The following is a 15,451-nucleotide window of genomic DNA, read 5'->3' as shown; positions in this document are numbered from 1 at the left end:
GTGCAATTTTATCCTACTATCTTGCTTCTCAACTAATTGCTATCATTTGTTTGCTGCGCATTTCATAGAGAAATGATTTGTTTCCAAACTACACATACTCTTTAGGCTGGCAGTGTCATAGATTTTTTTATGCTGATTTTGTGCTTCCAGATTTGGTCAAAGGATGATTACAAACAGCTGTGTGATCACATTTGCAAGGCTCTGCCTCATTCACATTACTTCTACAGGTAAGAACTTGCAAACAATATGATAAGGCAATACAACAAAAAGTTTCTTATTTCCAGGGTTCATACGCTCCTTGAATCTCCTTGAATCTCCTTGAATTTTCAACCCCCCTTTTCAAGGACCTTGAATCTCCTTGAATTTGGAGAAAATGGTCATTCTTGTGTTTAACCTCCTTGAACCTCCTTGAATTCTGAAGTGCAGGCAAAAAAAAAAAAAAGTTAATATTAAAGTTTTTCAGCAATTTATATCGATTGTGTGCGTGTTGTGTGCAAGTCGTGTGTCGTCTGCCATCGTGCGAAGGGAAGTTGAAACCGATTACTTCCCCTTCATCCGGGTAGCTTTTAGCGCCATTTCTGAAGAAGCAGTGTGTCGATTCATTGTGACAGCGTTTCAAGCCATCGCCGGTCGAAAATCGTAGTCATGCCGGGTGGAAAGTGCTTTTAAAAAATTTTTAATTTAAAAAAGTAAATAAATGTTTTTGTTTTACTTTACGTTTCTGGTTTGAGCTTTGAATGCATGGTTGATGAAAGTTTTTCCACGTGTACACCTATGCAATTTGACCTCCTTGAACTCCTTGAATACTCCTTGAAAACTCCTTGAATACTCCTTGAATTTCACTGTCAGGTGTCTGTATGAACCCTGTATTTCCGATTCCCTGACTGACCCTATTTTTTCCTCCCATCCCTGGACCTTGTTTTTTTTTAACTCCGACATCCAGAGGACACAGTTCGCGCAATTTCCTGCTAATAAATAGCCACATACGCCTGTGTAAATAAAAAAGAAAACCTTCAACCACCCCCCTCCCCCTCCCCTCCCACACCCCCAGGGTTCCACATCACGCAGAATTAAGGGTATAATACCCTTTGCCCCTCCAAATCACGTACGAGATCCTCTCTGAAGAGGTATAAATACGTAACTGTTTTCTTCCAAATAGGTTAAAAAAAACGTACAAGTCAAACGCTGAAAGGGTATAGCCTTTGCTAGTTTACAAGCAACAGCACGCAGGCCGCCTGCTCTACTGAGACCACTAAAGTACACGCCGTGTTCGTGCCACTCCTCTGTCGACACTGGCATGCCGTGAAGCAGAGGTTGCCTCCCTTGTCCTCAAACTGCGCGATATCTTTAAACTGATCATCTCGATGGCACTGTTCGCTTTAGCCTATTCGCCTGCTCAAACAAATGCCTCGCAAAACGAAAGAACAAAAAAATGACATTTCATGGATACACCGATTGTCACTCATACCCTGTGAACAATCTGGAAAGGGTATAAAAACCCTTTACTTTTTTCCTGAAAGCAGACACGTTGGACGCTGAGAGTGGAATGATAAGATGGCGGCGTATGCGCGCGCATACGGATGTCGGACTGTTGATAGTCTGGCATTATGGGATGGATCACTTTCTTTTTTAGAGTGGTCTCCCTTGGTTACCAAGGGGACGCGTACAGCGTTACCAGCACTGAACTAGAGTTAATTGCTATTTGTGAGTTGGGTAAGTATATTAATTAAATGAAAATTTATTCTTAAAATTTTGAAATACACACCAATATGATAATAAGTTAATACATACCAACATGATAATAAGTGGTAACAAAATTATAACACTTGCAGGGAGAGCTATTTAAAACTTAATTAGCAGTTGCAAACAGCACTTTTAGCCTCAGAAATGATGTGTCTTATTGTGTGTTAGCAAAAAATGGATTGATTGGTAGGTTGATGTTGTTAGCCAGCCTCAGGGACACGGACGTTACCAAACTTGTTTTATGTTTGTGAGCAACATATTTTTGAACAGAGTACAGTGGAACCTCCTTTTTAAGACTCCCTCCTTTTTAAGACTCCCTCCTTTTTAAGACTCCCTCCTTTTTAAGGCTCCCTCCTTTTTAAGGCTCCCTCCTTTTTAAGACTCCCTCCTTTTTAAGACTCCCTCCTTTTTAAGACTCCCTCCTTTTTAAGACTCCCTCCTTTTTAAGGCTCCCTCCTTTTTAAGGCTCCCTCCTTTTTAAGACTCCCTCCTTTTTAAGACTCCCTCCTTTTTAAGACTCCCTCCTTTTTAAGGCCTTATTTTCTCAGATTTATGGAGGTCTTAGAAGCGGGGTTCCACTGTATGAGAAGAAAGCAAAATGTGATTGCAGAGCTAGGACATCGGCCGTTCCATCAGCCTTAAAGCAAAATGTGATTGCAGAGCTAGGACATCGGCCGTTCCATCAGCCTTAAAGCAAAATGTGATTGCAGAGCTAGGACATCGGCCGTTCCATCAGCCTTAAAGCAAAATGTGATTGCAGAGCTAGGACATAGGCCATTCCATCAGCCTAAAAGCAAAATGTGATTGCAGAGCTAGGACATAGGCCGTTCCATCAGCCTAAAAGCAAAATGTTATTGCAGAGCTAGGACATAGGCCGTTCCATCAGCCTTAAAGCAAAATGTGATTGCAGAGCTAGGACATCGGCCGTTCCATCAGCCTAAAAGCAAAATGTGATTGCAGAGCTAGGACATCGGCCGTTCCATCAGCCTTAAAGCAAAATGTGATTGCAGAGCTAGGACATAGGCCGTTCCATCAGCCTAAAAGCAAAATGTGATTGCAGAGCTAGGACATCGGCTGTTCCATCAGCCTTAAAGCAAAATGTGATTGCAGAGCTAGGACATCGGCCGTTCCATCAGCCTAAAAGCAAAATGTGATTGCAGAGCTAGGACATCGGCCGTTCCATCAGCCTTAAAGCAAAATGTGATTGCAGAGCTAGGACATCGGCCGTTCCATCAGCCTTAAAGCAAAATGTGATTGCAGAGCTAGGACATCGGCCGTTCCATCAGCCTTAAAGCAAAATGTGATTGCAGAGCTAGGACATCGGCCGTTCCATCAGCCTTAAAGCAAAATGTGATTGCAGAGCTAGGACATCGGCCGTTCCATCAGCCTAAAAGCAAAATGTGATTGCAGAGCTAGGACATCGGCCATTCCATCAGCCTTAAAGCAAAATGTGATTGCAGAGCTAGGACATAGGCCATTCCATCAGCCTTAAAGCAAAATGTGATTGCAGAGCTAGGACATCGGCCGTTCCATCAGCCTTACAGCAAAATGTGATTGCAGAGCTAGGACATCGGCCGTTCCATCAGCCTTAAAGCAAAATGTGATTGCAGAGCTAGGACATAGGCCGTTCCATCAGCCTAAAAGCAAAATGTGATTGCAGAGCTAGGACATCGGCTGTTCCATCAGCCTTAAAGCAAAATGTGATTGCAGAGCTAGGACATAGGCCTTTCCATCAGCCCAAAAGCAAAATGTGATTGCAGAGCTAGGACATCGGCCGTTCCATCAGCCTTAAAGCAAAATGTGATTGCAGAGCTAGGACATCGGCCGTTCCATCAGCCTTAAAGCAAAATGTGATTGCAGAGCTAGGACATCGGCCGTTCCATCAGCCTTAAAGCAAAATGTGATTGCAGAGCTAGGACATCGGCCGTTCCATCAGCCTTAAAGCAAAATGTGATTGCAGAGCTAGGACATCGGCCGTTCCATCAGCCTTAAAGCAAAATGTGATTGCAGAGCTAGGAGTAGGACATCGGCCATTTCATCAGCCTTAAAGCAAAATGTGATTGCAGAGCTAGGACATAGGCCGTTCCATCAGCCTTAAAGCAAAATGTGATTGCAGAGCTAGGACATCGGCCGTTCCATCAGCCTTACAGCAAAATGTGATTGCAGAGCTAGGACATCGGCCGTTCCATCAGCCTTACAGCAAAATGTGATTGCAGAGCTAGGACATAGGCCGTTCCATCAGCCTTAAAGCAAAATGTGATTGCAGAGCTAGGACATCGGCCGTTCCATCAGCCTTAAAGCAAAATGTGATTGCAGAGCTAGGACATCGGCCGTTCCATCAGCCTAAAAGCAAAATGTGATTGCAGAGCTAGGACATCGGCCGTTCCATCAGCCTTAAAGCAAAATGTGATTGCAGAGCTAGGACATCGGCCGTTCCATCAGCCTAAAAACAAAATGTGATTGCAGAGCTAGGACATAGGCCATTCCATCAGCCTTAAACAGACCTGTTTACCAGTACGATTTGGGCGTATTTTGTACGCCAAATTATTATCAGTACGCAAATACGCGACACACGCACAAAATACGCATAAGAAAAAGTCTAGAATAAGTTTTCCGGTGTTGGTGTGCTGATTACGGGATGGTACAACCGATACCGGTTTCGGTCGAAGAGAGATAACCATGACAGCGAGTCTTCAGCTGTGGAAACCTTGTTCAGTTGTTGGCACGTGCGATCGTCTGGACAATCGTGGGAAAATGAAGCGGTAAAATGTGCCAGTTTCGGATGACTGTACCAAGTCTAAACAGCAGAAGCACCAGATTTTCTTGGAGAAATATAAGAAAGAGCCAGGAATTGTGGAGTCTACTATGGGAAAAAGTCATGCACACTGCAAGTATTGTAAATCAGATTTCTCCGTTGCCCATGCTGGGAAATATGACATCGAACGACACTGTAGTTCCAAAACTCACATGGACAAGGTTGCTGCAAAGAAATCCGCTGAAAGCTGCCAAGGAATTATGAAGTTCATTCCCGCAAAGCAAATCCTGCCAGAAGAAAAGGCTGTTAGTCCGTGCTGAAGCAATGTTTTCTGAGATGATTGTAAAAACAAATGAACTTAATTGCCACTGTCAACCGCAGATGTTATTTCACAAACTTCATCTTTTCATTATCAATCTGCTTGGAAGACACTGGTTATAATGTTATAAACTGACAGGTAAATAAAATTGTTTTATCTCTGTTGTATCGGAAGGAGTTAAATTCTAAAGATGTTCAAGAGACATGCTACGACGCAACTTTTTTGAAAAATACACTCAACTTTTTGAAAAAGTACTCTTGCCTCAGGTTTAGGGTAAACAGGTCTGCTTAAAGCAAAATGTGATTGCAGAGCTAGGACATCGGCCATTCCATCAGCCTTAAAGCAAAATGTGATTGCAGAGCTAGCACATAGGCCATTCCATCAGCCTTAAAGCAAAATGTGATTGCAGAGCTAGGACATAGGCCATTCCATCAGCCTTAAAGCAAAATGTGATTGCAGAGCTAGGACATCGGCCGTTCCATCAGCCTTAAAGCAAAATGTGATTGCAGAGCTAGGACATCGGCCGTTCCATCAGCCTTAAAGCAAAATGTGATTGCAGAGCTAGGACATAGGCCGTTCCATCAGCCTAAAAGCAAAATGTGATTGCAGAGCTAGGACATAGGCCATTCCATCAGCCTTAAAGCAAAATGTGATTGCAGAGCTAGGACATCGGCCGTTCCATCAGCCTTAAAGCAAAATGTGATTGCAGAGCTAGGACATCGGCCGTTCCATCAGCCTTAAAGCAAAATGTGATTGCAGAGCTAGGAGTAGGACATCGGCCATTTCATCAGCCTTAAAGCAAAATGTGATTGCAGAGCTAGGACATAGGCCGTTCCATCAGCCTAAAAGCAAAATGTGATTGCAGAGCTAGGACATAGGCCATTCCATCAGCCTTAAAGCAAAATGTGATTGCAGAGCTAGGACATCGGCCGTTTCATCAGCCTTAAAGCAAAATGTGATTGCAGAGCTAGGAGTAGGACATCGGCCATTTCATCAGCCTTAAAGCAAAATGTGATTGCAGAGCTAGGACATAGGCCGTTCCATCAGCCTAAAAGCAAAATGTGATTGCAGAGCTAGGACATAGGCCATTCCATCAGCCTAAAAGCAAAATGTGATTGCAGAGCTAGGACATAGGCCATTCCATCAGCCTTAAAGCAAAATGTGATTGCAGAGCTAGGACATCGGCCGTTCCATCAGCCTTAAAGCAAAATGTGATTGCAGAGCTAGGACATCGGCCGTTCCATCAGCCTTAAAGCAAAATGTGATTGCAGAGCTAGGACATAGGCCGTTCCATCAGCCTAAAAGCAAAATGTGATTGCAGAGCTAGGACATCGGCCGTTCCATCAGCCTAAAAGCAAAATGTGATTGCAGAGCTAGGAGTAGGACATAGGCCATTCCATCAGCCTAAAAGCAAAATGTGATTGCAGAGCTAGGACATAGGCCGTTCCATCAGCCTAAAAGCAAAATGTGATTGCAGAGCTAGGACATCGGCCGTTCCATCAGCCTAAAAGCAAAATGTGATTGCAGAGCTAGGACATAGGCCATTCCATCAGCCTAAAAGCAAAATGTGATTGCAGAGCTAGGACATAGGCCATTCCATCAGCCTTAAAGCAAAATGTGATTGCAGAGCTAGGACATAGGCCGTTCCATCAGCCTAAAAGCAAAATGTGATTGCAGAGCTAGGACATAGGCCATTCCATCAGCCTTAAAGCAAAATGTGATTGCAGAGCTGTGTCAAATCATGATGCTCGTCTGGTTTTAGGTTAGGTTTTTTAAGATATACTTAAAACAACATTTTTGAGACCTTTTCTTACACATTTATTTACACAATTTTATTCATGTTTTTATTACTTAGTTAGTGGAAGAATCTTTTGTAATGTATGTTTAATGGTGTATGCTTTTAATTAAGCGTTGTTAACTATGAATGTAGATGTAAATGCTTGTATAACTGTGTTTTAATTTTAAATGTGTCAAGCGCAAAGAGCATAATTGTAAAGTTATGATGTTGCGCTATATAAATGCTCATTTATTATATTATTATTATTATTATTTAACCTTAAGAAGTTGAAGGGACATTAACTTTGCTGTGCTATTTTTTCTGCAACAGCGGAGCCATTGGAAGCGGGGTGTGTGTGTTTTCCAAGCTGCCAATACTGGAGACGTTCTTCCACCGCTTTCATCTGAACGGCCAAGCCTACAAAATCCAGCACGGGGACTGGTTTGGCGGCAAGGGGGTGGGGATGTGCAAACTGGAATATCAGGGGTTTAAAATAAACCTGTATGCTACACATGTGAGTTGTGATGAGCTGTTTGGTTAGTTTTTCAATAATGTGCGATTAAATTTTGACTTTTGTTATGTTGCGAGATTTGTTTCTTTTGAGTATCACATTTATTTAGTCTGATGTGACTTGCATTACTTTGTTTTGTACATTATACTGTTGATCACAAACAAATATGATAATAAATGAGCTGGGGGGGGGGTGGGGGGGCAGTTTATAAGTACAAAACCGTCAACTACAGAAAGATGAGGTTGTGTAAGTGTTTTGTTGTTTGTGTATCTTTCATCATGACAGTTTGAACTATGAAACAGGTATAGAGCTATTTGAGATATTTTATGTTTGCATGCTTAAAAGTCTGTACATTTGAAGATGATGTACTTTATACACTCCTGTCCATTACATATTTTCACATCATTTATGTTTGCATGCTAGCTTACAAGTTTGGGATTAAAGTGTCACAACTACAGTGGAGTCCAGCTATAACGAACCTGGGTATAACGAAATCCCTCTTTTAACGAACTGCCATTGATTTCCCGGCAGACAGCCTTCTATTTCTTACTTGTTACTTTCCGGCTACATCGAACCTTTTGAACTCATTTACATAACGAACCCCTCTTTTAACAAACACGTTTTCATCGCCCCAGAGCCGTTTTGTCTCAAAAAGTCACAAGGCTACAACGAACTGATGTCAATAATTGTCTCCAAAGACAAAAATACACAAACACAAGTGCACATCGCGTGATGAGCGAACTCTGAACAAACTAACAGCGGGAGGTGCACAGATCGAACCAAAACCGAAAGTTGTGGTGACGTCATGACATTTTGCGATGTACGTCAGCGAAGCTCGTGCACATGTGGTCTGTCTTGCTAAAAACAATGGCTGACGAACATGGTTTCAAAATCTGGAACTGTTTTTTTGTTTTCTCCGATCCGTGACCGAGTGACGCGATATAGAACCACGCGTTCATTTGAATCAATACTCTCCTCAGGCAGTGAAGTCTCCTAAATTGCTCAACACTGTGGACAGTCCGGAGTGCAGTTATGTCCCGTGAATGAGCGAGTCAAAGTTTTATCGTGAAAACTGACGCTTTTCGTGCACCTCCCGCTGTTAGTTTGCTAGAGCTCTCTATGGATTATATTATGAAGCTGTTGAAAACATGCAGAGATTGTACTCTCCAAGGAAAGATCGATGGGACGATCATTTGAAGGTGAGTGGGAAAACTTGTCTTGAGGCCATTTAGGGTTGAAAACTCTACAGCGAATTACTGATATAACGAACTAAAATGTATCTCCCTTGAGATTCGTTGTACCCGGACTCCACTGTATTGCATCATCCAACAGGGGAAACATCATATAACTTGAATCAACCACTTATATTCACTACCATGCAAATTCCTCTTTCTGTTGCAGATCCATGCAGAGTATGACCGGGCCAACGATGAATACTTACCCCATCGCGTGTCCCAGGCGTTCGAAATGAGTCAATTCATCCGCCTGACAGCGTCCGAGTGTGACGTCATCATTGCTGCTGGTGATTTCAACATGGAATCTTCAGACGTTGGCTATAAGCTTCTGCTGACCAACACTCCTTTACATGATGCTTGGGAGAAGAAGGTGAATTTTGAGTGTGTTGGGCTCAGTGAGGAGTCAAATAGAGAAAGCCATACTGTACAACCCCTCTATTAACTCATTGTCTCCCAGGTACGGATATATCTGTACCCTCTCATATGGCTCTATCTGACCAGGTATGGATATATCCGCTCAGACTGCTAGCTTCAGTCGCTTACTGTAACGTCGATCGAACGCCTGCATTCCAGCGTGTTGATACACAGTTACTACAATACTGAGTGACCTGCTGCAGCACAGCTGGTCTCGGCTATAAAAAAAACTTGGTCAATATAGGTGGGGTTGAAAGTGTTAAGAGTTGATTTTTGAGTGATTGCATGATGCGTGGGAGAAGATTTAAGTGATCTTTTAGTGTAGCTGTGTTTGTGATTCAGTGAAGAGGGAAGGAGGGAAAGTCACACCACATAACCTCTTTTTGGACCCCCCTTATCACTGTAGTTTTCCAGTTTTCCGTTTGTAACATCCGTACATTTACCTCCATTTTCTGTTTGTAACATCCGTACATTTACCTCCATTTTCTGTTTCCGGGGAGGGGGGGGGGGGGGGGTTGGGTAGGCAGAATTGTTCAGGATTGTTTGTGCAGACATTTCGTCAATGTTTAAATGCTGCATGTACTGATGTAGATATTTGTGTCTGTATCAGCATGTGTGTGTTTGTATGATTGTGTCACGTCGGTGTCTCTGTGTGTCTCTGTGTGAATGGACACATGCATATGCATGTCCAATCAAGCATTTTTATCATACGTAAACGCTTCTCTTTTTGCAGGTTAATTCAGTAGAATCGAACAAAGTGGGAGCAACATGTGAATGTCCATGGAACATGTTCCGAGACAAGTCACTGGCAACGATCTGTCCTGATGGAAAGCGAATCGACTATATTTTGTTTGGAGGGCAACCTGGTGAGCATTTACTTTTCCCTATGGATTCACCAGTTACAATTGTATGTGAGCATTTACTTTTCCCTATGGATTCACCAGTTACAATTGTATGTGAGCATCACTAGATGCTACAATGGAAACACCTTTAAAAAATAATTTTTAAAAATGAGTACTTCTTCTCCAGCGTTCCAGAAATTCTGGTGACGTTTGAGCTCGTTTGCCCATTTGAGTTCCCCAAACTATACTCTGAGAGCATAGTCAGCTTCACTCTGCTTTCGTTGGGTAGGCATGCTGGGTATTTTCGTGTTTCCATAACCCACCGAACTCCGACATGGATTACAGGATCTTTTCCGTGCGCACTTGGTCTTGTGCTTGCGTGTACACACGAAGGGGGTTAAGTCACTAGCAGGTCTGCACATAAGTTGACCTGGGAGATCGGAAAAATCTCCACTCTTAACCTACCAGGCAGCAGCGACCGGGATTTGAACTCACGATCTCCCGATTAGGAGGCCGACGTCTAACCACTGCCCCACTTCGCCCGTCAAGAAAATGAATACAAATTTAAGACTTTCCACCTTTAAGATCCTTCTTTTTCCGATGTTCTGTTCATTACCTCTGTAATTTCACCTTCTTTTTTTGTAAGACTCTGTCACTCTTATTTGACTTTGATTTCCACAGATGTTAAGAGGTCTCTTAAAGAGGGTATTACTGTAGTGTGAAAACTAGTTGTGGGTACACTAGATTTTCCACTTATCCTTGTTTAAATTTACGTGATACCAGGTTCATGATCTAAGAAAATTTAAAAACAACATTGTTTTGTTATTGATTGCAAAATGTTGGTACACATGGGCAGACCCAAACGATTACGATGATAAAAACTGAAATCTTTGAAACATGTGTAGGTCATCCTGAACTCAGGTCAAAAATGAGTTACTTCCCTTCGGGTCTCATTCTATCCCTGACAGGATGCCTTGGTTTTCCTTCTCTGGAGAGGAAATCGATTTTTTACAAGCAGATTCACAATCGTCGATAATGATTTTTCATGGTGTTGTGTAATTTTTAAATTACAAAGGAATTGATATGTAAGACAGTTTCAAGCGAGCTATCTTTCGCGGATGTATATATATTCTGTGCAAACAACTCTAAAGTGTCACGTGATAATCAACTTTGGCTTCGGTGTGTGCCGGTACAGACGATTTTTTTCTGTAACCAGTTGAGAGTGATGCAACCATAATATATCACAGTCTCCTTCTGACAGCAGTCTCAAAATTTCGACTTGTTTTGACTTTAGAACGATGTCTTTATCATAACTGTGAAGAACAGAACGGAGATCACTGTCGAAGTCGGCCAATCTGCAATCATTTTCGTCTCGCGAACAGTGATCTCAAATTTAGATCAGTGCTCGCAAAAAACATATGGGAGATAACTCTGTATTCTCGTTTTGATAGATTCGCGCAATAATTTAGCATGCTTTCAGAGAGAAACTGGCGATAGCCGTGGACCGATGATTATCAGAATGATGTGTAGGTATGCTGTACAAAATGTGTCAAAATTGTTTGATACAAAGACAACTCCAGCTGGAGCGCACCTTAACACAATCATTACATACCTGCAGGAAGAATCAGGAACAAATAATGTGAAATCTGAGCATAGTTTAGAGAGCTTGTGTCCCTAAAAATAAAATCTGGGATTTTTCCATTTGTGCTCAACCTCACATGGTCTGAATAACTAGTAGTACTTAACGCTTAAGGTACATACTACTACTGGTAATAATGATAATAAGGGTATTTTTATGCTGCAAATCTTATAATAGTTCTAATCACATCCCATACAGAAGAAAAATAACAAACAAAATTGACAATGACATTAGTTATAATAAATGAGGAGTGAAGAAGACTGTGATGATGATTTTCAATTTCTTTCATATTTCTTGCTGTTAATATTCTTTTATCTTCTCTATTTCAGGTACGAATGTGAGTGTGGAGAGGTGTAACATCGCGTTGGGCAAGGTACCGGATCAAGACTTCCCCTTTTCTGACCATGAAGGTGTGGCTGCCGAACTCAAGATCTCAAAAGCAGCAGCAGGTATATCTGTCGCTCTGTGAAATTGTTGTTATTCTGTCCTTTTACAACTGGTACCTTGAAACAAGCCAAACAAATCCTTGTACAAATCAGGTGTGTGTGTGTGTGTGTGTGTGTGTGTGTGTGTGTGTGTGTGTGTGTTTATAACAAGCATATTTGTGTAGAGTTTGTAGACACAGGGTCAGCAGAAAATATTCTATATTGAAAAAAGTCATTAAAGTGACCTCACATTGTTTTGTGAAAATGTAGAAGTAACAAGTGACTGCTTATTCGACAGTCAGCTACTGAAAGCAATCTTGTAAGTGCAGTGTTGTTTACAATCATACCTGGGTCGTGTCAGCTGACAGCTGCCTTAGACTTCCGGCAGCCTTTGCTTAAAGCTGGCTTGAAAATGTACAAATAAATGTTGATAGCAGTACATGCATAAAAGTAACTTTGCATCTTTTGAATTGGTATTGGTGTTAACATTTTACCGAATGTTCAGGATAAGGTATTATTGGTTTAGGGGAGATAATAGAACATATTGCAAAGCTCCCTTGTGTTATATGTTGTACGAGTTTATCTCCCTTACCTGCTCAGCGACATATGATCAGGGTACACCAGACTAGAGCCATGCGTGTCCTGAATGAGGCGCACACGCCAAAAGTATAGGTGCCACCCAAACAGGAGAGGACAAACCGCGGGGTCCCATTGGTTGAAGTCACAACGAATCTTAATTTAATTAGAAAAAAAACACAGTAAACACCAAGTTCCAAAGACTTTCGGGCCACGCCCTTCTTCAGTGAAATGAATGTAAGCAAACAATGACGTAAAATTCTTGATTAAAAAAGAAAAAAATCGTCATATAAAACGTCACAGCCAAACGTCATAAGTTTCGTTCTCTCTCTCTATCTCTATCTCTATCTCTCTCTCTCTCTCTCTCTCTCTCTCTCTATCTCTCTCTCTCTCTCTCTCTCTCTCTCTCTCTCTCTCTCTCTCTCTCTCTCTCTCAAGTTTCGTTCTCTCTCTCTATCTCTAATCTTAATTTATCGAATCCAACACTGCGGTCGGTTGGTAGAATTCAACACTGCGGTCGGTTGGTAGAATCCAACACCGCGGTCGGTTGGTAGAATCCAACACCGCGGTCGGTTGGTAACTAATTCCTGTGCACCTCAGTCCAAGAGTCCTCAAACCCTAAAACCACACTTTTTGTCCTGTCTCCTTCCCACTTGTATTGCTATGTGACATCCTTCATGACTTTACTTCACAGGTAGAGCCAGCTCGTCGCACAACCGACAGGAGGACAACGGCGTGTATCTGCAAGCAGCGTGTGACATCATACACAAGGGTGTGGCGCACACACAGGGCAGCATGGGGCGCTTTCAGCTGCAGGCGGTTGGCCTGGCGGTCGTACTTTACTGGCTTTGCTACACAAACATTGCAGGCTCGAACCCTCAACCCATTCCACTCATCATGGCGTTTGTCAAATTGGTGCTGGTGGTGGTGATTGCGGCACTGGTGTGGTTGTCTGTGGTGGTGAAGCGAGGGGAGATGCAAGGGTTGTTGGCTACTAAACTGGATTTGGTCAGGCTGATAGAGGAAAAGAAGAAAATGCAGTAGCTAGGGTGTTGATTTTGTTATATGAAGTCTTATATCGCGCGCCAGACTCGGACTCAAGGCGCAGGGATCTATTTATGCCGTGTGAGATGGAATTTTTTACACAATACATCACGCATTCACATCGACCAGCAGATCGCAGCCATTTCGGCGCATATCCTACTTTTCACGGCCTATTATTCCAAGTCACACGGGTATTTTGGTGGACATTTTTTATCTATGCCAATACAATTTTTGCCAGGAAAGACCCTTTTGTCAATCGTGGGATCTTTAACGTGCACACCCCAATGTAGTGTACACGGAGGGACCTCGGTTTTTTGTCTCATCCGAAAGACTAGCACTTGAACCCACCACATAGGTTAGGAAAGGGGGAAGAAAATTGCTAACGCCCTGACCCAGGGTCGAACTCGCAACCTCTCGCTTCCGAGCGCAAGTGCGTTACCACTCGGCCACCCAATTGTGTTTGTGCTCTTTTCTTCTACTTTCTCTTCTTTCATTTCATGATGAATTCCAGTCACTCTTCATGTCAATATCCAAGAGGCTGATAGAGGGAAAAAAAAAGATGCAGTATCTGTAATTATGATGTATTGCATAGTCTATAGTTATTGTTCTTCTTTTAATGAGGACCTCTCTTCTCCATTCAGTCTCCTTAACTTTCCAACTGGCTGATAAAAAAAATGAACAAAATACAAAACCTGCGGTTGCGGAGAATTGCATATCCTCTTTTTCATTCATTATTGTTTTCCCCCTTCTCCACTCGTCATTCTTCATGGCAAAATCCAGCAAATTGATAGTGGGAAAGAAATAAAATAACGTAATATCAGCAGACATGTTTGTATGTCTTTTTCTTCATTTTCTTCTTCTTCTTTCCTTCTTTCTGTCGATCATTCTATCTTTGCCTTATTTTTTCTTTCTTTCTTCCCTGTCTTACATTCCACTGTCAGGCGTATGCCAAGGAGGGCTGCTATGGATTAGGCTTATTATAGAGGGAGTCGCATTTATCTCATGTCAAGACAATGGGACGTGAGCTTGGATTTTTGTTTTTGGTGTGTGTTTTTTGGTGACTGTTATTTATTTGCTTGTAAATTTGCGCTGCTTATATTGTTTGTTGTGCTTTCTTTCTTCTTTTTTTGCTTTGTTTTGTTTGTGTGTGTGTGTGTGTGTGTTTGTGTGTGTGTGTTTGTGTGTGTGTGTGTGTGTGTGTGTTTTAATGTTGTTTTGATCTAATCCTGAATGTAAGTCAATGTGAACATCAACAATCAACATGAAGAAGTGAAATTCTGACAATCAATTGTGGTTTCGATCCTTTTCAATGTGGTCATTGGATTCTTGTCGCATTTGTCTCCAGTTTTAAGAGCCTAAGGTAGGAAATTGTCAGCGAAAAAGAATTCCTTATTTGCATCATATCTGTTTCGACTGTCTGTGAATCAGGAACAAAGCATTGGTTCTTCCATTTTGGCAACATTGTTGAGAAATCTATACTTCTTTCACATTTCCTGTGTAATTTTAATTTGTTGATCTGCTGGGATCTACGAAACAAAGGGACATAAGCCCTTTTTCCCGCACCACGCCAAATACAAACTGCCCGAGCTCCCATATGCAGATCCCTGAAGTACCCGCTATACACACTATGCTATACACACTATGCTATACACACTATGCTACCAATGATGCATATCTAGCCGTTTCCGTCTACTGGCTTCCATCAATGTTTGAGCAATATTAATTTTGGAAAACTCGCAGTATGCATATAGTTTCTTTGCTACAATGTTTTCAAGATTTAGAATTAATAGAGTTATACTGCCCATACCATAAATGAGTTAGTGCTCTAAATATAGCCAACGTGTGCTTTGGATTTGGTGATATTGTTGAACATGTAGGCCATATTTACAGCGCTTACCTCCCTTGGTTTTGTAGGTCTTTTCATGAGTGATCTGCCTTAAGCTGTAATGATTCTCTTATTGATGTGATGTTTTGGATTCTGTATTTTATTCATATATGTATAGGTTACAACACGAGTGGTTTTTTATATGGCTTGTATTTCAGTCAAGACCCAGCGGATGAATATCATCGGGAGACACGAGCCTCTGGCGAGTGGCTCTCGATTGATATTCCCGCTGGGTCTTGACTGAAATACAAGCCATATAAAAAACCACGAGTGTTGTAATCTGTAT

The 15,451-nt window shown here is 42.0% G+C and overlaps 1 protein-coding gene across 1 annotated transcript in view; it reads left to right on the top strand.

Moving 5' to 3' along the window:
- Positions 1-15,238, top strand: part of LOC138961375 (putative neutral sphingomyelinase) — a 17,107-nt gene extending 1,869 nt beyond the window's left edge. The window contains exons 3-8 of the mRNA XM_070332989.1: positions 151-227; positions 6,925-7,108; positions 8,507-8,710; positions 9,488-9,620; positions 11,565-11,684; positions 12,931-15,238. Coding sequence (XP_070189090.1) covers positions 151-227; positions 6,925-7,108; positions 8,507-8,710; positions 9,488-9,620; positions 11,565-11,684; positions 12,931-13,280 — 1,068 coding nt within the window. The 3' untranslated portion in view covers positions 13,281-15,238. The remainder of the gene's footprint in view (positions 1-150; positions 228-6,924; positions 7,109-8,506; positions 8,711-9,487; positions 9,621-11,564; positions 11,685-12,930) is intronic.
- Positions 15,239-15,451: the final 213 nt, after the last annotated feature.

Source organism: Littorina saxatilis, linkage group LG3, assembly GCF_037325665.1.
Source record: "Littorina saxatilis isolate snail1 linkage group LG3, US_GU_Lsax_2.0, whole genome shotgun sequence".
NCBI classification, from domain to species: domain Eukaryota; kingdom Metazoa; phylum Mollusca; class Gastropoda; order Littorinimorpha; family Littorinidae; genus Littorina; species Littorina saxatilis.
The sequence above is the reverse complement of the archived record's forward strand: the minus strand, read 5'-3'. Positions and strand labels throughout refer to the sequence as shown.